This window comes from Dendropsophus ebraccatus, chromosome 2 (genome assembly GCF_027789765.1).
Source record: "Dendropsophus ebraccatus isolate aDenEbr1 chromosome 2, aDenEbr1.pat, whole genome shotgun sequence".
Classification (NCBI taxonomy): Eukaryota; Metazoa; Chordata; class Amphibia; order Anura; family Hylidae; genus Dendropsophus; species Dendropsophus ebraccatus.
In genome coordinates this window covers 87201104-87222595 of record NC_091455.1, presented here as the reverse complement: position 1 = coordinate 87222595, position 21492 = coordinate 87201104, and the positions used below count along the sequence as shown (strand labels likewise).

Below are 21492 nucleotides of genomic sequence, written 5' to 3'. Positions count from 1 at the left end.
TATAGATAGGGGCAGGGGAAGTTTAATACACAAAAAAGTATATATATAACAGCCAATGATACAGTGTATCTACAAGAAAAACGTGCAAAGATAATAATTATTAATTAAGTAGGATAGAGAAAAAAAAAAAAAAAAAAAAGGGGGAGTGTATAAGTGTAAATGAATAAGGAGTGTATAAATGTAGGCATAGTATAGGTGTAAGGATAATATGAGTGTGTGATTATGAGGAAAAAGAATATGTGAGTATATGTGTAAGTGCATGTAGTGAAGCAAACAAACAAACAAAGGTGTATGGTGCAAAAGCCCGTAAAGTACCAGCGGCAAACATATATTAACATAAAAAGAAAAAAATATATATAAAAAAATTTACACAGCGTACACCACACAGCGTACTGTATTCTCTACCTATACCACTACACAGCACGCTGTATTCTCTACCTGTAACACCACACAGCACGCTGTATTCTCTACCTGTAACACCACACAGCGCTGTATTCTCTACCTGTAACACCACACAGCACACTGTATTCTCTACCTGTAACACTGCACAACACACTGTATTCTCTACCTGTAACACTGCACAACACACTGTATTCTCTACCTGTAACACTGCACAACACACTGTATTCTCTACCTGTAACACCACACAGCATGCTGTATTCTCTACCTGTAACACCACACAGCACGCTGTATTCTCTACCTGTAACACCACACAGCACGCTGTATTCTCTACCTTTAACACCCATACAGCACACAGTATTAGCTACCTGTAACACCACACAGTAGACTGTATTCTCTACCTTTAATATCCACACAGCACACTGTATTATCACACAGCACTGTATTCTCTACCTGTAACACCACACAGCACGCTGTATTCTCTACCTGTAACACCACACAGCACGCTGTATTCTCTACCTGTAACACCACACAGCACACTGTATTCTTTACGTGTAACACCACACAACATCCTGTATTCTCTACCTATAACACCACCCAGCACACTGTATTCTCTACCTGTAACACCACACAGTACGCTGTATTATCTACCTGTAACACCACACAGCACACAATATTTTCTACTTCTAACACCACACAACGCACTGTATTTTCTACCTGTAACACCACACAGCACACTGTATTCCGTACCTGTAACATCATACAGCACACTTTATTTTCTACCTGTAACACCACACAGCACGCTGTATTCTCTACCTATAACACCCATACAGCACACTGTATTAGCTACCTGTAACACCACAGTGGACTGTATTCTCTACCTTTAATATCCACACAACGCATTTTCACGCATATTCTCTACCAGTAACACTACACACAGCACTGTATTCTCTACCTGTAACACCACACAGCACGCTGTATTCTCTACCTGTAACACCACACAGCATGCTGTATTCCCTTCCTGTAACATCACACAGCACGCTGTATTCTCTACCTGTAACACCACACAGCATGCTGTATTCCCTTCCTGTAACACCACACAGCACGCTGTATTATCTACCTGAGACACCACACAGCACGCATATTCTGTACCTGTAACACCACACAGCACACTGTATTCTCTACCTGTAACACCACACAGCACACTGTATTCTCTACCTGTTACACCACACAGCACGCTGTATTCTCTACCTGTAACACCACACAGCACACTGTATTCTCTACCTGTAACACCACACAGCACGCTGTATTCTCTACCTGTAACACCACACAGCACCCTGTATTCTCTACCTGTAACACTACACAGCACGCTGTATTCTATACCTTTAAAGGGGTAGTGCGGCGCAAAAAAATTATTCACAGAATAACACATTACAAAGTTATACAACTTTGTAATGTATGTTATGTCTGTGAATCGCCCCCTTCCCGTGTCCCACCACCCCCGCCCGTGTACCCGGAAGTGTGTGGTGCATTATCCCATTACCCACACAACACACTGTATTCTCTACCTGTAAAATAACACAGTACGCTGTGTTATTTACCTGTAACACCAGACAGCATGCTGTATTCTTTACGTGTAACACCACACAGCACACTGTATTCAAGATACTCCTATTCTCTCACTTCTGTTGTTCCAGCTACTTGCACCACTCACCTGCACCTGCAGTTAGCAATGCTTTATTTTGTGTTGCACTGAAAAAGAACCTCAGTAAAGGGACATTATTTTGGTTAAGCTAGTGGACTCAGTAGTCAGTTATTTTGCATTCAGGTCCAAACTTGCAGAAGCCGCGCCTGTCTGACCGGGGATAGGTACCAATGCCACTACAGGCTACCGTGACAAGCAGGGCCGATTCTGGGGTCTCTGCCGCCTGAGGCAGACCAGGCGGCCGCCCCCTCACTAGCAACCCCCCCCCCCCCCCCCGCCGTAACCGAATCACCCACGCCTGCACAACCCCCCCCCCCCCTCCCCGGCCGGCCGACCCTGCAGCCACTCACCTGTCCTGCAGCAGCCGTCCGGGTCCCGCCGCCAACGCTCACCGCTGTCCCGCGCCATCAGCCAGCAGCTGTCATCGCCGCCAACGCTCACCGCTGTCTTCCCGGCCCTGCAGCCGCTCACCTGTCCTGCCGCAGCTGTCCCGCCGCCAACGCTCACCGCTGTTCCCTTCCGTGCTCCCGCGCCGTCAGCCAGCAGCTGTCATCGCCCTTCAGCGAGTCGTGAGAGCCCGGGGTCAGCAGGGGCCGTGATGCCCCCACTGACCCCGGGCACTCATGACTCGCTGGAGGGCGATGACAGCTGCTGGCTGACGGCACGGGACAGCGGTGAGCGTTGGCGACGGGACAGCTGCGTCAGGACAGATGAGCGGCTGCAGGGCCGGGAAGACAGCGGTGAGCGTTGGCGACAGGACAGCTGAGGCAGGACAGGTGAGCGGCTGCAGGGCTGCTGTCTGCCGCCCCCTGCAGGGGCGCAGAATCTGCCGTCTGAGGCGGAATACTCATTCCGCCTCATGGCAGAAACGGCCCTGGTGACAAGTGCCGAAGTGACCCACACATGTACGTTTAAAAAAAAATCCCTATCCAGTGTTCTCCTGGGGTTATCTGTATTACAATTTTGTGTGTGTATTTGTGTCTGCATGTACTGTATGTAGCAGAGCTGTGTGTGTGTCTCTGTATGTAGCAGATAGGGGTTTATGTCTGTATAATGATTTAGTAGTGTCTGTTCGCATTTTTACGTAGCAGAGCTGAATGTGTCTGGACTTATGCAGCAAAATTACAATTGCAATTACCTAAGGGTGGTTTCACATATATGGAGACATGTATCATCTGGCGTTCGGGGGGTTTTCGGCGGAAATTGCCGATTTGCGCAATATTTTATTCGCAAATGGCCGATTTGCAAATAAAATATTTGCAAATCTCCACTTTCCGCTGGTGCACCGGGGGGCATGGAGGGGGTGTGAAGGCGGCGGAACGGAAGGCGCGGACTCAGAGTCCGCGCGATTCACCATCCGTTCCGCAAAAAGATACGCCGAAAACCTACTCCAGTCCTCAGCTCGCGTAGGTTTTCGGTGGTGCACACCATAGCGCACAGGATTTATGTAGAGGCAGTCCGCCTCTACATAAATCCCCGTTGCGCCAGAGATGCGGGGACATTTATAAGTCCGGCGTAAAAAACGTCGGACTTAATAAATGTCCCCCATAGTTTTTTTGCGGCTGTTTTGTGGTAACTTCCCATTCAGATTTTTTAGCTGAATCCAGTAGTGGATGCAGCAGGAGAGAGAGCTATTATATTTCTCCTTTTGGGCAGCAGATTTGATGCTGTGCCCCATCATATAGTTACATAGATTCATATCAGATCTTTTACAGTAGAGTGGTTGGTAATCTAGACCTGTCAACAATAGGAGAGAGGACATATCAGGAGAAGGAGGCAAGTTTGCCAAATAGTAGTATCTGCAAAAATCTTATTTGACAATCCCTATAAGAATACCTATGTGAGCTTAGATAGGAATACCCCTTTTAAGGGCATTCTGGCATTAGGTTAAAAATATATGGCACTGCTTTGTGCCTAATTTCCAAAACCAACAAGTATCCATTTGCTTTATGTGTCTATAATTCTGTGTGTGATGTGTGATATCTCTGCTCCTGTCAGTGACTGTGCTCTGCTCTAGCCTGTGTATCAGGCTCTGTCCCCCTCCCCTCCTAGTGTCAGGCTCTGTCCCCCTCCCCTCCTGGTGTCAGGCTCGGCCCCCCCCCCCTCCTAGTGTCAGGCTCTGTCCCCCTCCCCTCCTGGTGTCAGGCTCTGTCCCCCTCCCCTCCTGGTGTCAGGCTCTGTCCCCCTCCCCTCCTGGTGTCAGGCTCTGTCCCCCTCCCCTCCTAGTGTCAGGCTCTGTCCCCCTCCCCTCCTGGTGTCAGGCTCTGTCCCCCTCCCCTCCTAGTGTCAGGCTCGGTCCCCCTCCCCTCCTGGTGTCAGGCTCTGTCCCCCTCCCCTCCTTGTGTCAGGCTCTGTCCCCCTCCCCTCCTAGTGTCAGGCTCTGTCCCCCTCCCCTCCTAGTGTCAGGCTCTGTCCCCCTCCCCTCCTGGTGTCAGGCTCGGTCCCCCCCCCCTCCTAGTGTCAGGCTCTGTCCCCCTCCCCTCATAGTGTCAGGCTCTGTCCCCCTCCCCTCCTGGTGTCAGGCTCTGTCCCCCTCCCCTCCTGGTGTCAGGCTCTGTCCCCCTCCCCTCCTAGTGTTAGGCTCTGTCCCCCTCCCCGCCTGGTGTCCGGCTCGGTCCCCCTCCCCTCCTGGTGTCCGGCTCGGTCCCCCCCCCCCCTCCTAGTGTCAGGCTCTGTCCCCCTCCCCTCATAGTGTCAGGCTCTGTCCCCCTCCCCTCCTAGTGTCAGGCTCTGTCCCCCTCCCCTCCTGGTGTCAGGCTCTGTCCCCCTCCCCTCCTGGTGTCAGGCTCTGTCCCCCTCCCCTCCAGGTGTCAGGCTCTGTCCCCCTCCCCTCATAGTGTCCGGCTCTGTCCCCCTCCCCTCATAGTGTCCGGCTCTGTCCCCCTCCCCTCATAGTGTCCGGCTCTGTCCCCCTCCCCTCCTGGTGTCCGGCTCTGTCCCCCTCCCCTCATAGTGTCCGGCTCTGTCCCCCTCCCCTCCTGGTGTCCGTCTCTGTCCCCCTCCCCTCATAGTGTCAGGCTCTGTCCCCCTCCCCTCCTGGTGTCAGGCTCTGTCCCCCTCCCCTCCTGGTGTCCGGCTCTGTCACCCTCCCCTCATAGTGTCCGGCTCTGTCCCCCTCTCCTCCTGGTGTCAGGCTCTGTCCCCCTCCCCTCCTAGTGTCAGGCTCTGTCCCCCTCCCCTCATAGTGTCAGGCTCTGTCCTCCTCCCCTCCTAGTGTCAGGCTCTGTCCCCCTCCCCTCCTGGTGTCAGGCTCTGTCCCCCTCCCCTCCTGGTGTCAGGCTCTGTCCCCCTCCCCTCCTGGTGTCAGGCTCTGTCCCCCTCCCCTCCTGGTGTCAGGCTCTGTCCCCCTCCCCGCCTGGTGTCAGGCTCTGTCCCCCTCCCCTCCTGGTGTCAGGCTCGGTCCCCCTCCCCTCCTAGTGCCAGGCTCTGTCCCCCTCCCCGCCTGGTGTCAGGCTCTGTCCCCCTCCCCTCCAGGTGTCAGGCTCTGTCCCCCTCCCCTCCTAGTGTCAGGCTCTGTCCCCCTCCCCTCATAGTGTCAGGCTCTGTCCCCCTCCCCTCCTGGTGTCAGGCTCTGTCCCCCTCCCCTCCTGGTGTCCGGATCTGTCCCCCTCCCCTCCTAGTGCCAGGCTCTGTCCCCCTCCCCGCCTGGTGTCAGGCTCTGTCCCCCTCCCCTCCTAGTGTCAGGCTCTGTCCCCCTCCCCTCATAGTGTCAGGCTCTGTCCCCCTCCCCTCCTGGTGTCAGGCTCTGTCCCCCTCCCCGCCTGGTGTCAGGCTCTGTCCCCCTCCCCTCCTGGTGTCAGGCTCTGTCCCCCTCCCCTCCTGGTGTCAGGCTCGGTCCCCCTCCCCTCCTAGTGCCAGGCTCTGTCCCCCTCCCCGCCTGGTGTCAGGCTCTGTCCCCCTCCCCTCCTAGTGTCAGGCTCTGTCCCCCTCCCCTCATAGTGTCAGGCTCGGTCCCCCTCCCCTCATAGTGTCCGGCTCTGTCCCCCTCCCCTCCTGGTGTCAGGCTCTGTCCCCCTCCCCGCCTGGTGTCAGGCTCTGTCCTCCTCTAGCAGACGAGGCAGCCTCTGCAGCTCAGTGCGCAGGCACAAGGAGCACGGCTCCCACATAATACGTGGTGTATGAGGCAGGAGAGGCTCAGAGGGATGGGACCCGAACGAGGAGAGATCTGCGGCTAGCAGGACAGCTCCGCCGGCACAGCAGGTCCCAGGGAAAGGTAACCGTTACCGGGCAGCGGGGAGGCTGGACTAGCGGCTGGGTACGGGAGGGCATCATAGCCTCAGTGTATAGTGAGAGCACTCTGCCGGGGGGATGTAGCTGTTACACCTGTATATGATGGAGCGGTATACAGGGGAGCAGGGGCTGATGGGGGGCAGATGGCGGCCAGTGGCGTCATCACTTCCGTGCTCCGAGCGGCAGCACCATGGAGAGCGCTGAGGAGCAACAGGACGACGGTGAAGGACAAACACGGATGGCCTCCCCCTCAGCCAGCGGCCGTGCAGGAGGGAGCAGCCTGGCGACCGCTCCTCCATCCTGCCCCACTGCTCTCACCCTCTCCTCGGTTATAGGCATGGTGGCATCACTACAGGGAGAGCAGAGATGAGTGATAGAGCAGAGCTATATACAGTGGCAGAGCTATATACAGTGGCAGAGCCGAGCTATATACAGTGGCAGAGCCGAGCTATATACAGTGGTAGAGCAGAGCTATATACAGTGGCAGAGCAGAGCTATAAACAGTGGTAGAGCAGAGCTATATACAGTGGCAGAGCAGAGCTATATACAGTGATAGAGCCGAGCTATATACAGTGGCGGAGCAGAGCTATATACAGTGGCAGAGCAGAGCTATATACAGTGGCAGAGCAGAGCTATATACAGTGGTAGAGCAGAGCTATATACAGTGGCAGAGCCGAGCTATATACAGTGATAGAGCAGAGCTGAGTGATAGATCAGAGCTATATACAGTGGCAGAGCAGAGCTATATACAGTGGCAGAGCTATATACAGTGGCAGAGCAGAGCTATATACAGTGGTAGAGCAGAGCTATATACAGTGGCAGAGCAGAGCTATATACTGTGGTAGAGCCGAGCTATATACAGTGGCGGAGCAGAGCTATATACAGTGGTGGAGCAGAGCTATATACAGTGGCAGAGCAGAGCTATATACAGTGGCAGAGCAGAGCTATATACAGTGGTAGAGCAGAGCTATATACAGTGGCAGAGCCGAGCTATATACAGTGATAGAGCAGAGCTGAGTGATAGATCAGAGCTATATACAGTGGCAGAGCAGAGCTATATACAGTGGCAGAGCAGAGCTATATACAGTGGCAGAGCAGAGCTATATACAGTGGTAGAGCAGAGCTATATACAGTGGCAGAGCAGAGCTATATACTGTGGTAGAGCAGAGCTATATACAGTGGCAGAGCAGAGCTATACACAGTGGCAGAGCAGAGCTATATACAGTGGCAGAGCAGAGCTATATACAGTGGTAGAGCAGAGCTATATACAGTGGCAGAGCCGAGCTATATACAGTGGTAGAGCAGAGCTATATACAGTGGCAGAGCAGAGCTATATACAGTGGTAGAGCAGAGCTATATACAGTGGCAGAGCAGAGCTATATACAGTGGCAGAGCAGAGCTATATACAGTGGCAGAGCAGAGCTATATACAGTGGTAGAGCAGAGTTATATACAGTGGCAGAGCAGAGCTATATACAGTGGTAGAGCAGAGCTATATACAGTGGCAGAGCAGAGCTATATACAGTGGCAGAGCAGAGCTATATACAGTGGTAGAGCAGAGCTATATACAGTGGCAGAGCAGAGCTATATACAGTGGTAGAGCCGAGCTATATACAGTGGTAGAGCCGAGCTATATACAGTGGTAGAGCAGAGCTATATACAGTGGCAGAGCAGAGCTATATACAGTGGCAGAGCAGAGCTATATACAGTGGTAGAGCAGAGCTATATACAGTGGCAGAGCAGAACTATATACAGTGGCAGAGCTATATACAGTGGCAGAGCAGAGCTATATACAGTGGCAGAGCCAAGCTATATACAGTGGTAGAGCCGAGCTATATACAGTGGTAGAGCCGAGCTATATACAGTGGTAGAGCCGAGCTATATACAGTGGTAGAGCAGAGCTATATACAGTGGCAGAGCAGAACTATATACAGTGGCAGAGCTATATACAGTGGCAGAGCAGAGCTATATACAGTGGCAGAGCCAAGCTATATACAGTGGTAGAGCCGAGCTATATACAGTGGTAGAGCCGAGCTATATACAGTGGTAGAGCCGAGCTATATACAGTGGCTGAGCAGAGCTATATACAGTGGCAGAGCAGAGCTATATACAGTGGTAGAGCCGAGCTATATACAGTGGTAGAGCCGAGCTATATACAGTGGTAGAGCCGAGCTATATACAGTGGTAGAGCCGAGCTATATACTGTGGTAGAGCAGAGCTATATACAGTGGCAGAGCAGAGCTATATACAGTGGCAGAGCAGAGCTATATACAGTGGTAGAGCCGAGCTATATACAGTGGTAGAGCCGAGCTATATACAGTGGTAGAGCCGAGCTATATACAGTGGTAGAGCCGAGCTATATACTGTGGTAGAGCAGAGCTATATACAGTGGTAGAGCAGAGCTGAGTCTGTCAGGCCACAGAGGAGACATCATTTGTGTAGGAACTGGTTGTGTTACAGTAGGATTGTCTGAAATCCTCTACAAAACGTATATATGTGGGTACATGCTAAGAGACCAGGTCGCCTCTGCTACATCTGTATGAGAAAATGTACCATGATAACGAAAAAACTGGTGTAAAGACAGAGGAACCCATAATGTAAGCCCAGGCAGCCATAATATTAAAACCACTGGCAGATAAGGTGGATAATGCAGGTTATCATGTGACAGTGGCGGCTGTCAGGGGGTTGGATACATAGGGAAGAAAGGGATTATTCGGATTATTTTGAGGTTGATGTGTTACAGGCAGGAAAAATGATAAGGAGTAAGGAGAAGGAGTTTCCTTGACCAGAGTGTGATGGTTAGTTGACTGGATCAGAGCAGGTCTTGTGGGATGTTCCCAGTATGCAGGGGTTAGCAGCCATCACTCAGGGTCCATGTAAGGATAAAAGATGAGCCAGAAACCAGGTCATTGGTGGCCAAAGTTAGTGGCCATGGGAAGTGAAGGCTAGTCTATCTGGTCCAGATCTAGTGTAGTGCAAAGTGCTGAAAAAGTTATTGCTGGACACCTTCAAAGCTCTTGTGTAGTCCATGCCTTAAAGGGTCAGAACTATTTAGGCGACTTGAGGCTCGGCCTTCATGCTATTAGACAAGTGGTTTCAATGTTATGGCTGATCATTGTATATGAGATGTCATTTCTTTACCTTACAATCTATCAGGGTTGTATCCATCCAATTTATAATAACTTGTACAAACTATGTTATTTCCAAACCACACTGACATTTCTTCCACTGACTGGCCGTATGTGATGCAAGTACCACAGTACCTGCTACATTTCATCTGTACCGTTATAATGGTTCTATCACGGGCCAGGGCCTAGTTTATAATAGCATGTAGGCCGTATGGTTTAAGCAGTCAACACCAGTGAATTATTTGGCACAATGCTTTTCACTACATTGTTTTACATAGGACTGCTGTTCATCCAACTACATTATCTAAACAAAGAGATTTTAAAAAAATTCTGAACACCCCCAGCCTTGAAGGGTTAAGTGCCAGTTTCATGGCTGTTACCCTGATACATCTAGCATGCTATATTCCTATGTTACTGGGAGCAGATTTACTATAAGCAGCCCACTATAAGGTGATGGCTTTACTATACGTCAGGTTTTCTGTGTATAATTCATTCCCATGGAAACCCAGTGTGAATAAAGATCATTTTCCTCCAGTCTGGGGACATCGGGAGCTTTTACGCTTTCATTTGCTCATAGATGTCTGACTTGCTAGCACCCAGTAATATCATAGTGGAAAATGGGCTCTGGCAATTGTCATTTGTTTGGGAGGAATAGTGTCTCCGGTGCTAACCTTGTTTGCCTGTCTAATATCTCAGCCTATTAGTGCTCCCAGCTTACCGTGCCTAGTTGCTAAGGAGCAGAATGATCAGTACCAATCCTATTGGAATAGTTGTATGACTGGATGCTGGGGGAGGAGTGACACAAATGTTAGCTTTCCACCCACCACTTCCAGCTTCTCACTGGCTTCATCTCCCCATAGCCTTCTGCCTTTGATTTGACTGTCTCTGTCTGGCTGCATTTTACTATCATTTCTATTATTCTGCACAATGTGAAAACATGGGAGGCAGCATATCAGATCATAAAGGTAGGGAATAAAATCGCATGGCTCCACCTTGACATTCAGGGGTAGTAATAATAATAGCAGCTGGCATCGGGTAAATGCCATTCTAGAAAAGCCCACAACATTTTATATACTTCAGTGAAATTGCCCAGTTGAATATTCTGGGAATTGGAGGGCTTTTTATCTGTACTGTCTCTCCTGCCACATTTACCAGTCCTAGATCTTCTTTGCGATGTAGAATAAAAATGTCATTGCCAACTAGAAGACAAGAGGAAACTGGAAGGATGTTTACTGAGGTTCTAAGAATTGTCATAGATGTGCACCGTGGCCTAGTCTGTGCATTTTGCTGAAGACACTGTAATGTGGTCTTAATTGATAAGATCATATAGACTCCACCGCAGGGTGATCTGTGTGAGTTTGTGCCAGTTGTCTAAAGTAAGTGTGCCATGTGCCTTGTGCTGACTGTCCCTACCTAGCTTTAGAACGCTCCCTTGTACACTCTGCCGTGCTACAGATTTAGCATTGAGGTCCTAAAGCTTTAGGTTATACTGCTCGGAGTACATGCAAACACCCCCCTCCAGGGACTACAAGGGTACAGGGACTACAAGGGTACAGGGACTACACTGCAGACTTTCAGCACATCAAAAACAGAAATGACTAAAGCTTATTTCACTAAACATCATTTCTAATAATCCTAAGCATTCTCCAGGACATTAGGGTATTAAAGGTCCACAAAGCTCACTGGATTCAGAGAAATATACAAGCTATTAATGTAATTATGTCATCGCTGTTCTCTAAGTATTGTACAAAGACATTATGACATTTGACATGGCCTAGATGATAGATCTGGTACATTGTAGAGTAAATGAGAAGTTATAAAAATGGACACATAAGAGATAGATAAGAACTGGCAGTTCAAAAGTGCAAGTAAACACTGAAGAGGCTGGGGTATGCACAAGATCACTGTGGCCCCCTCAGACAGCTGGTCATGGAGGCAACTGGGAGTCAGACCCCTGTTAATTCAATATTGATAGTCCATCTGGAGGATAGGTCCTCAAGTTTTACTATCTGAATAGCCCCTTTAAAGTCTCCCATTATAACCGCTGTACCAGCCTGCACTACTTGTTCCATTTGTTTTTGCAACTTACTCTCTACTTCCCAGCATTATTCCTCATAATGCTGGGGGTCTATATATTAGTATAGGAATACAAAAGAAAAGAGGTGTGGGCTGCACCTCAGAATAATTTATGAAAAATGAATCCTTTATAATCCACAACCAATGACTATAATACATGTAAAAACACTAAAAAGAGGAAAAAGTTCATGCACTGGTCCTAATAAGACCAGTATAAACCTGTACACCTATTGAGCAGCAAGTGACAATATGTAAGAGTGAATAAATAGTGCAATACCAAGCTAATAAATCACAAGTCAAGTTAAAAAAAAAAGTGCAAGTGCACAAACAACTGTATGTAAACAGTAAGCTTATACAGCATAAAAAGCACCAGTGCAAAAAGTAATAATAATGAATATCCATACAGTAGTGGAAGCAAAATAATAATAAGTTAATGAAGATATTGCTCTGGAGGGTGAACGGGGCATTAACAATTAGAGATAAGCGAACCTCGAGCATGCCCGAGTCGATCCGAACCCGAGCCTTTGGCATTTGATTAGCGGTGGCTGCTGAAAAGCCCTAAGGCTATGGGGAAATCATGGATATAGTCATTGGCTGGATCCATGTTTTCCAGACAACCTTAGAGCTTTATCCAACCTCAGCAGCCACCTCTAGCCACCTCTCATCTCTAGTAACAATAGATTACACCAAAACTACACATTGGTCAATTTTTCAGCAACAGTCAGCCGCAAATTAGTGCTGATCAGCGAGATCAGACCTTTTTTTGCAGTGCCTTTACATGGCATGAGAAATTGAGTGGTCGGGCTGCACAATCAACGCATGTATTGTTCATGCAGCCATGGAAACTGACAGCATGGATATACATGTATTCCTACTGTCAGTTTCCAAATCACAGAGCAGTGCATACTTACCTAGAATGCTGCTGCTGTGATACAGCATCCTCTTCTCCTGCTTTAACCACTGTGTCTTCAGTCCTTGTCTCTTCTAGCTGTCAATAATGGTGGAGGAAACAGCGGCCAGAAGATACAGCGGCTGAGTGGGAGAACTGAAGAAAAGGATGCTGGATCACAGCAGCAGTGTACAAGATAAGTATGTACTGCTGTGTGATCTGGAAACTGACAGCACAGATATATACATATCTGTGCTGTCAGTTTGCCTTTATCCTTTTCAGCCTCACATCCCCTGTTTACACAGGAAGATGTGCGGCCAATAGCAATATATTCTGAGGCATGTTCTCCGCCCTCAGCTCATCGCTGTCACTTTTAGTTAAGCCGATTATTGGCCACACTCCTGGCTATTAATTAGCCATGTAAAGGACCCTTAAGTAGTCCACAATCCAATGCTTGATCTCCTCTAACTGCAGACCACCTCTTCTCCATTATACTGTGTATTTTATATCGCTAAACTCTCACTGTCTTTCCTGAGAGATAAAAGTGCTTCTTCTACATACACAGCATTCATGTGTTCCCTGTGGGGAGGAGTATAGTTTGGCATTAACTTATCCCAAGAACAAAAGGGTTGGGCTGTGTAAATCCACCATGACATAATCTGTCAGAAAGTTGGAAAGTCAGTCCCCATATATCCTATACTATATATATATATATATATATATATATATATATATATATCCTATCCTATACCATAAAATGTAGCGCAGAGGATACCATGCGCTGGGATAATAAAGGCCACAGGGGAGTGAAGTAGGTAAGTATAGACCTTTTTATTTTGATCATATTCATGTATAAAAACTGTGCACTAGGCAACCCCTTTTATTTGAATTGTTAGTAGAATGTAGAATGCGGGTAGGGTGACCACAGACAGAGATGAAAAAGAAGAGTGGTCCAGCACTGTGAGAAGCTTTGTGGATGAGAGTCATACAGAGACAGGGACATCTGTGTAGTAGATAGCTGAGGATGGCTGTTTTTTCAGGATAGACTGGAAAAGGATAAATATGGAGAAGAAAAGATCAATAAGTAAAGAGTTACAGGAATAAAGACAAGAATGAATTTTGTACAGATTTGCCTTTGCCCACTGTAAGAAAGGGGCAGAGTATAGGGATATTTTTGAGTATGTCAGAAGGAGTGAATGAAAGAGATTGATGACATGAGATGAGATAATACCACATGCTTGGTTGGTAGTCTGTGGAAACACAAGAAATTTATTTTATGAACATTTTCAGACACAGAGAGGATGATGGAGCAGGGAGACACATTCTATTTTAAGGTCAAATGTTGAAGCTGAACAAGATTGGTACTGGAAGTACTTAGGGACTGGGGAGTTAATCATTTACGGACAAACTGCATTGTCCAGGGCACTTATGAAACTTAGAATTTTAGAGTTTAGCAGCCAGATTGGGTCAGAAAAGGTGAATTCCAATCCCATCCTCATGTATATGATAACTAGTAAGCTGTAAAGTGCCAAAGATCAGCCAAAGAGCAAGCAAACACCTGCTCATCGACTTATTTAATTTTGAAAGGGCACTGTGCTGATTTTGGTGATCGGCGGCTGAATATCTTTACATGTAATAGGACCCTTAGAAGCAGGTGAGGAGGTGGAGTGAGATTGTTGCACACTGACTAACAGTCCCAGAGGAGACAAAAGGAGACTAGTAATGTATCAGATTTGCAGTTTATTCTTTGTGTAGTAGGTAAAGAAGTAAAGATGTCCCTTGCAGGTAATAGAACCATCTGCTGTCTCTCTATCCTTCTGCTGTGATTTATGAACCACAAAGGAATCAGAAGGTTTAAGGTGGTTCCAGATAGAGAATCGTGCCTGCGAGCTGAACATGGGTAAGGGAATTACAGAGAGACTGATGTGGAGAGAATCCATGAAACATGTGAATGGCTGTCAGGATTCAAATAATAAAAGCTGAAGAGAAGACAGATGCAGTGATCACGGGATATATTCTAGGGTGAAGGCAGAGAAACAGCCACAGCCCATAGCTGTGTTGTGTTTTTATTTATTTAGGCACCTTCAGTTCCCATATCTTTTATTTCTAGTCTCATTTTGAAAAGTGTCCTTTAAATTTGCACTTCGGGAAGTTGCACAGAAATGGCGTCATACCACTAAGAGTAATGTTTATAGAGCTGAATGTATCTCTTGAGAGTATCACTTCAGTGGTAATGAATACTTAGAAGCCCAAGGAGGCTCAGTTACCAATAATGAAGCAATAAAGTTAACAGGGCTTTCCCTGTAGATTAGTATACCTAGCATATCCCACCCCTGTAACCATACATTCTCCATTGAGGTCACTGAATGGTTTGTAATTCTCTATACATTAAAGGCTATGAAAGTTCAAGGGGTATTCCAGTCTAAAAAAAATGTATCCCCTATCCACCTAATAACAAAATGTGTTTTTTTTCCTTTCCTATGGCGTTGCCCCTATTTGACTGAAATGAGGAACAATAAAACGTGATAATTTGCATGCCAGATATGCATATGGAAATTTCTGAAATGGGAACATGGGCATGTATATAACTTTGTCGCATGTTATTAATTACATTTATGATAAGGTTTTATGTAAAAAAGGACAATAATGCAGGTAGGCTATTTAAGTCATATGAAAACAGTTTTCAATCGTAATTATTTAACAAACCTTTCACACTAAATGTACCCCCCCCCCCCCTCCCCATTGTCAAATTATTCACAAACTAGTATATCTGGCAGTGAAAATAATGGTGGCAAATTGGAACAAGGGTTAATGTATATCTGTCTTTAAAAAAAAATCTTTAAAAACCTGCCTGTTTTTGTTAAATTAACCATCCTGAGTGGCGTCACAATGATTTTGGGCTCTCACTGCTGCTATTGAGCTTTCTCCATAGTGGATAGCTATTTCTCCTTCCCTTCAATTCAGGGGGTGGGTGAAAAGTGGGCTGTTTGCCAATAGAACACACACAGTTTACTTACTATCCCTTACTTCTTTGGCTAGTGACAGCACATATTTTTTTCTGCTATGCCATGACAGATGCCATGGTAAAGTGCAGTGGACTGAACAGACTGGCGCTGTGCTGGGGGGTGATTTACACAGTACAGTACTATAGATACTATGTTGAGGAAAACAATGGGGTTATTGATGCCCTGGCTTTGCTAAGTGCTATCTAAATAGAAAGGGAAGGAACAGCAGCAGCACAACAAGGAAGGGGTTAAAAGGAACTGCTGCAGCTGCTGTTAAGATGAGAAAAAAGCCTTGCTCCACCTTTATGGAAAGCACAACAACTGCAAAGTGGGCTACATTAAGCATCTGCTGCTAAGATGAAAATCCTGTGGAGAATGGAGAAAGCCTCAGCTTGCATGCACACAGCCAAAAGTTTGTCTCTTCATCACCCCCTAACCTGCAAACAGTAGACACTAAGGGGGAGATTTATCAAACTGGTGTAAAGTAGAATTGTCTTAGTTGCCCCTAGCAACCAATCAGTTTCCACATTTCATTCCTCACAGATTATTTAAAAAATGAAAGGTTGAATCTGATTGGTTGCTAGGGGCAACTAAGACAATTCTACTTTACACCAGTTTTATAACTCTCCCCCTAAGCCTTTCCCCTATTTCCTGTGTTTCATCTTGTTGTCTCTGTTACTAGAGACAGATTTCCAGTAATAATTGACCATCTAAGTCTTATTTTTATTCCAGATTTAATACCTATGATAACTCATATGAACCCCATTTCCCCCCATTTTGAGTGTAGGCCCTCCTGTAAAGTAGATTACCCATGTAAGGACAACAAACCGATTTTCATTGTAATGGTTTGTGTTACCTATATGTGAGCACTGGTTTCTGTCACACAATACTTCATAAATGTTTGTTATTTCAGTTAATAAGGATGAGTTCCTGCGCTGACATCTGTGGGTCCAAGCAGTCACAAGGCACCCCTGAAGGAGGTTACCATCGCTATGGAGTTCGGTCCTATCTGCACCAATTTTATGAGGACTGCACAGCTTCAATATGGGAATATGATGATGATTTTCAGATACAGAGATCGCCTAGCAGGTGGAGCTCTATGATCTGGAAGGTGAGCATTGGTTTCATTAAACACTATTGATTTACATCTTTTGTGAAATTTTGTATCTGTTTTTCCCCTTCCTTAAGACTAGTCTCTGGTTTTGGAAAGCAAGCAGTCTGTGTATCTCAGAAGATTGATACAGAGTTGATACTCCTAACATTGTGGAGCAGACACTACATTTGATTTTTGCCAAGTATTAGACCTATTGTAGCCATGTTGCAATTGAGTGTTATTCATTGGCTTTGACATCTTTGAACCAGAACCTACACAGACTCCATATGTTTGCGGAGCAGGATAACTGAGAATAAGATGATAGCCAAACTAGTAATATTAGGCCTTCAAACATTTTATCTATGATGATAAAAACGAGGAATCTAATAAAGTTCTCCTCACTCTGCATCAGATGGATGGACTGTGTAGATGACTAATATTGTTAACCACATGCCTACTATGCTCCTCAGGGTTAGTGGGCTGCTAATACTATAGTGCTATTACCAAACCCTGAAAATCTTAAATATTGAAGAATATGATCACAATCAGGCTCCCGACCAATGGCATTTCCAGTGGATGATACTGAAAGGACATGGACTGCATGGACAAGTATGCCCTTCAGTGTTAGTAAGCTGCTAATACTATATTGCTATAACCAAACCTTGAAAATCTCCAGTATTGAAGAATATGATCACAACCAGGCTCTCGACCAATGGCATCTCCAGTAGATGGTACTGAAAGTACTGCATGGACTGAATGCATGCTGCCTATGTGCACTCCTCAGTAGTATCTGTAAAAGAGCCTCTTGCATACTGCCTCGTCCTTACACGGTTACACTTTTAACACTTTTTTCCTTCATTTTCTCTATATATCCAAACTTAGGATTCTTTGTTATTTATAGGTCACCATATGGCAGTGGTTTCTAACCTGTGGCTCTCAAGCTGCTGTGAAACCAAATGCCTCAAAATGCCCTAAGAGACATATGGAAGTTGTCGTTTTTACAGATGAGACAGGCATGTGCCCTGTTAATATTTGTTATCACTGCTACAGGAAGGAAAGATATTGATGTAATGCTCACATCATGGCTAGATTTAAAGGAGTTGTCTAGGGAATTATTTGTAGACTTAAATGTGGCCTGTCTTGAGTAAAAACAACAGCCCTGGTGTCCCGCCACCATCAAGCCAACAGCGTATGGTCTTACTGCACAACACTTCCTGTTCCCAATCACGACAAGAGTGCCCCCTCATTCAGTGGACTGGGCACCACTGGAACAGTCACAGTGGAGGGTTCGGGAGGGGAGTACACAGCCTGCCCACATATAAAGGGAATCTGTTAGCTGTATTTTAGTGGTAAGAGAAGTAGACATTCTTTTATAGCTCTTAAGGTATAAAAGCAAAATGTACCTTTCCTGTAGATGATGGTGGTTGCCAGTCCTATTAAATCTGTTTTTTATTATTGTCAATTTTCAAGGAGGCAGAGCCAAGCTGCTCATGTACCATAGCCTGGCATGCCTCCTCGCAGACCCTCACCCGCCAGCACCTCTTTAACTAATGTACTGATTTACCAGAGGACCCCTTTTTGTAGGGATCCCACAATAAAAACTATGCGAATGTTGTAGGTTTACAATTGTCAGCTTGGAAATCACTGCTATATAAGGTGTAATGTCTGTCCTTGCTTAATATATGATGGCACTGCATTATCTGTGTCTAATGGGTAGTGGATAAAATATACAGAGATTGTACAAATCATTTTCATAGAATAATTTAAGGGGTTTCCCACAATGAAAAAGGGAAAAAAGTGCATTAAGAAATACAAGCAGCAAGTCAACATGGTATGTTTAGTAGTCCATTCTAAAGTCGTCATGATAAAAACTGTCTATATTGTTATGTTATGACTGTGGTTTTTATATACTAAAGAAATAAAAGGAATCATAGCGATATGTACAGCATTGCACAATTACATTATTGACATCTGTGTATGCAAATATTCATGATCATATATGTGACTACATCCCTGCTCCCTGTTGTGTTTGCAGTACTATAGTTACTTGCCTGCTGTGTATAGAAAGTATTGTGATTTAAAGGGCTCTCTTGGACATTTTTTTTCACTTCCAGGCATGACTATTGTGCAGTTAAATAGCTGCCCTGCTCATTCTCTTACCAGTAGGCTTTAGTTCCATGATACCATGCTGGTTCTGGTCCCCGCTGCTCGCCAGTGTCTAATTCACACAGCATCTGCAATCATTTTCTCTATGCACCTCTATGAGACTGACACCTGATGCAACGCCTTGTGCATTGTTTGCAGAGTTTACTCATCCATTGTTCACAGCAAAATATTTCACCTCCTCCATGGAGCTATTTTCAAGCAGTGAAATGATGTTACAGTGTAGATATACACCCTCCCACATTCATCAATTTATTATACACTAAAATACATAATACATTAAATAATGTGAGAAAAACTCAAAACTGCCAAGTGCCCGATTGAATATATCAGAGACAACAAGTCTAGATCATTACTATTTAGTATAATATTTATAGGCTTGTACCTGGTGACCCAGAAGTGTCTGATGATTTTTCTGTTTGCTGACAAAAGATTCCTATAGGGAGATCTAAGTTATTGCACCCGGTTGTGGGCAGTTCTTTTTGTTATGTGATTGTTACAGCACCTTAGTCAGTAGTGCGGCACCTGCAGTGTTACGTGTTCCCATAAATAGGAAAATGGTCTGGTCCTTGTTTCTCGGGTGTGTTATACTGTATACACATTACTAGAGCCTGACTGAAATACAGGGCACTGGCATGTGATTCTCTTCTTCTATAGCTGTAATGAGTTATCCTTAGGGGCTATATATAGAGGTGTTAATACTTTTTAGCATTAGGCTATGTTCACACACTGTGAAAATGAAGGCTATAATTCGTATGATAACCATTTTTATAAAATAACGTCTGTTATTTGCTGTTAAAGGATGGCCTTCCAATAAAAAAGGCATCATAGGCAAACTTAGAAAACCTGATTCACATACTTGATGTTTAATAAATACTGAGCTCTTTTTTCTCTGGCTTTAGGTATGGGGGGCTGGTTGCGTGGTCTGTTTTTTTATTTGTCTTTTTATTTTTTTTTTGTCTATGTGTAGTGTTTTGTTTTATTTTATAATGTAACTTTTCTTTTCTGAATATGAAATATTATTTATACAATTCTTGCCATGCTCTACAGACGATAGTCATGATTTGGTCATCTTGTATGGACTCTGTACTGGAATCAATCTTACTTATTATAAACATACTGAAATGCCACTATTTCTTTCATGATTAGAATTTCTCTGTATGTTTCATCATTTAATGTGGTATTTTATGTATTCTCATACTGTATACAGATCTTTGTCAAGATGCCAAAAATGTAAATAAAGTATTTGAGAAAAAAAACAAACAGGCCTCATTTTGATGGTGTGTGACCATCAAAACTACTACTGTCCACATTATTAGTATTCCATCTCTAAGATCATTTATATTCAGGCCATTAGGCACAGTACGTTAGACTCTCATGTCAGTTGTATTCCCCTGGTATGAATGGCGTCTGTTACCTGGCAGCACTGTGACATTATGGTTGTCTGATTTTGTCTAATGCCTTTTACCAAGTTGGCATCTGATCGTTGTTTCTATTAAGTGCACATGTCAGTACAGCGTTCCTTTGTCACTCTAGTTACATTGATGTTTTGATCACATGTGGTGTAAGCTGTGCTATGCTATGAGGCTACAACCTCCCAACTCAAAACGTACTGTAGCGTATTTGCAGTTACGAGAAATAGGCAAAGCTACACTGTAAGTTGGTTGCACATCATGAAGATCGCAATTTAATTGCCCCTTTGATGGATTTTTGGTCGCAGGTTGCAAGTCGCATGTGACTATGTCACCACTGACGACATTGCAAGTCACATGCGACTGCTACCTGTTTAAGATTTTCTGCAATTTTTATTTACAACAAAATCTCAACTCTAATAAAATCACATGAAGCAAGTTGCATTTTTTCTCATCATATGACTTGGCTGCAATTTTCTTTCACATGATCTGTCGCCATAGCTTTACTGCTTACTACATGCTTACTAACCGACCTTGCATACTTTCCTTTCAGGTCGGACTCATATCTGGTATTGTCCTCATGCTGACAGGCATAACAGTGCTTGCAGTCGGGTTTCTGGTGTCACCAAAAGTGGAAGCCTTTGGAGAAGATGATTTCGTTGTGGTGGATACCCATGCAGTCCAATTTAATGGGGCACTCGATATATGTAAATTGGCAGGTGCAATCATGTTTTGCGTCGGAGGAACTACATTAGCGGCATGCCTTTTAATGTCTGCTTTTGCTAAAAGTTACTCCAAAGAAGAGAAGTACCTTCAACAAAAATTTAAAGAAAGAATAGCAGACCTTAAGGCTCATGTGCACCCTGTGACAAAGGCCCCGGCTCCTGGAGAATCAAAGATCCCTGTCACTCTATCCAAGGTTCAGAATGTCCAACCTTCATCTGAAACCTGACATTTGCCCATCATTGTACATGTAATTACATTGAAAAGGTCATCTTTTGTGAGTGGTACAGTAAGGTCTATTGTGGTACAGTCCAACTGTACATGGCTGAAAAAAATGAATAGGCCAAATAATAGCAAAATGTGAAAAGATCCCGAAGTTTTGTGTGTTATTGTTGGGAAGCTTACCTGTTCAAAATGGTAAATCTTCTGAATTGAACACTGCTTTTACCGTTCAGTTTGTCCCATCAATAGTCCTCAGTGGTGATGGCAAAATAATGGCTGTGTTGTGCTGTTCTTTTTACACTCACTTGTTACGTTCTTCTAAAACCTTACAATCAATACAAATATAATACAAATCATTTCAAGTGTGCAGAAAGGACATAAATTAGAAGCTCCAGAAACCATCTAACATTCAGTGACAGTGCTGTGGAAAAAAAAAAAAGGCTATACT

General features: G+C 45.2%; 1 protein-coding gene across 5 annotated transcripts in view; it reads left to right on the top strand.

Moving 5' to 3' along the window:
• Window positions 1–21189, top strand: part of NRSN1 (neurensin 1) — a 64270-nt gene extending 43081 nt beyond the window's left edge. Inside the window, exons 1-3 of one of the 5 annotated variants that reach the window (XM_069960151.1) lie at window positions 6137–6317; window positions 16345–16542; window positions 20653–21189. In XM_069960151.1, the coding sequence (XP_069816252.1) occupies window positions 16354–16542; window positions 20653–21051 (588 nt within the window). In that variant the 5' untranslated portion in view covers window positions 6137–6317; window positions 16345–16353 and the 3' untranslated portion in view covers window positions 21052–21189. Of the gene's footprint in view, window positions 1–6136; window positions 6318–10401; window positions 10427–14301; window positions 14327–15716; window positions 15844–16344; window positions 16543–20652 lie in introns of those variants that run through there. The other 4 variants (XM_069960155.1, XM_069960153.1, XM_069960152.1 and 1 more) reach the window with 4 other exon arrangements.
• The last annotated feature ends 303 nt before the right edge of the window (window positions 21190–21492 follow it).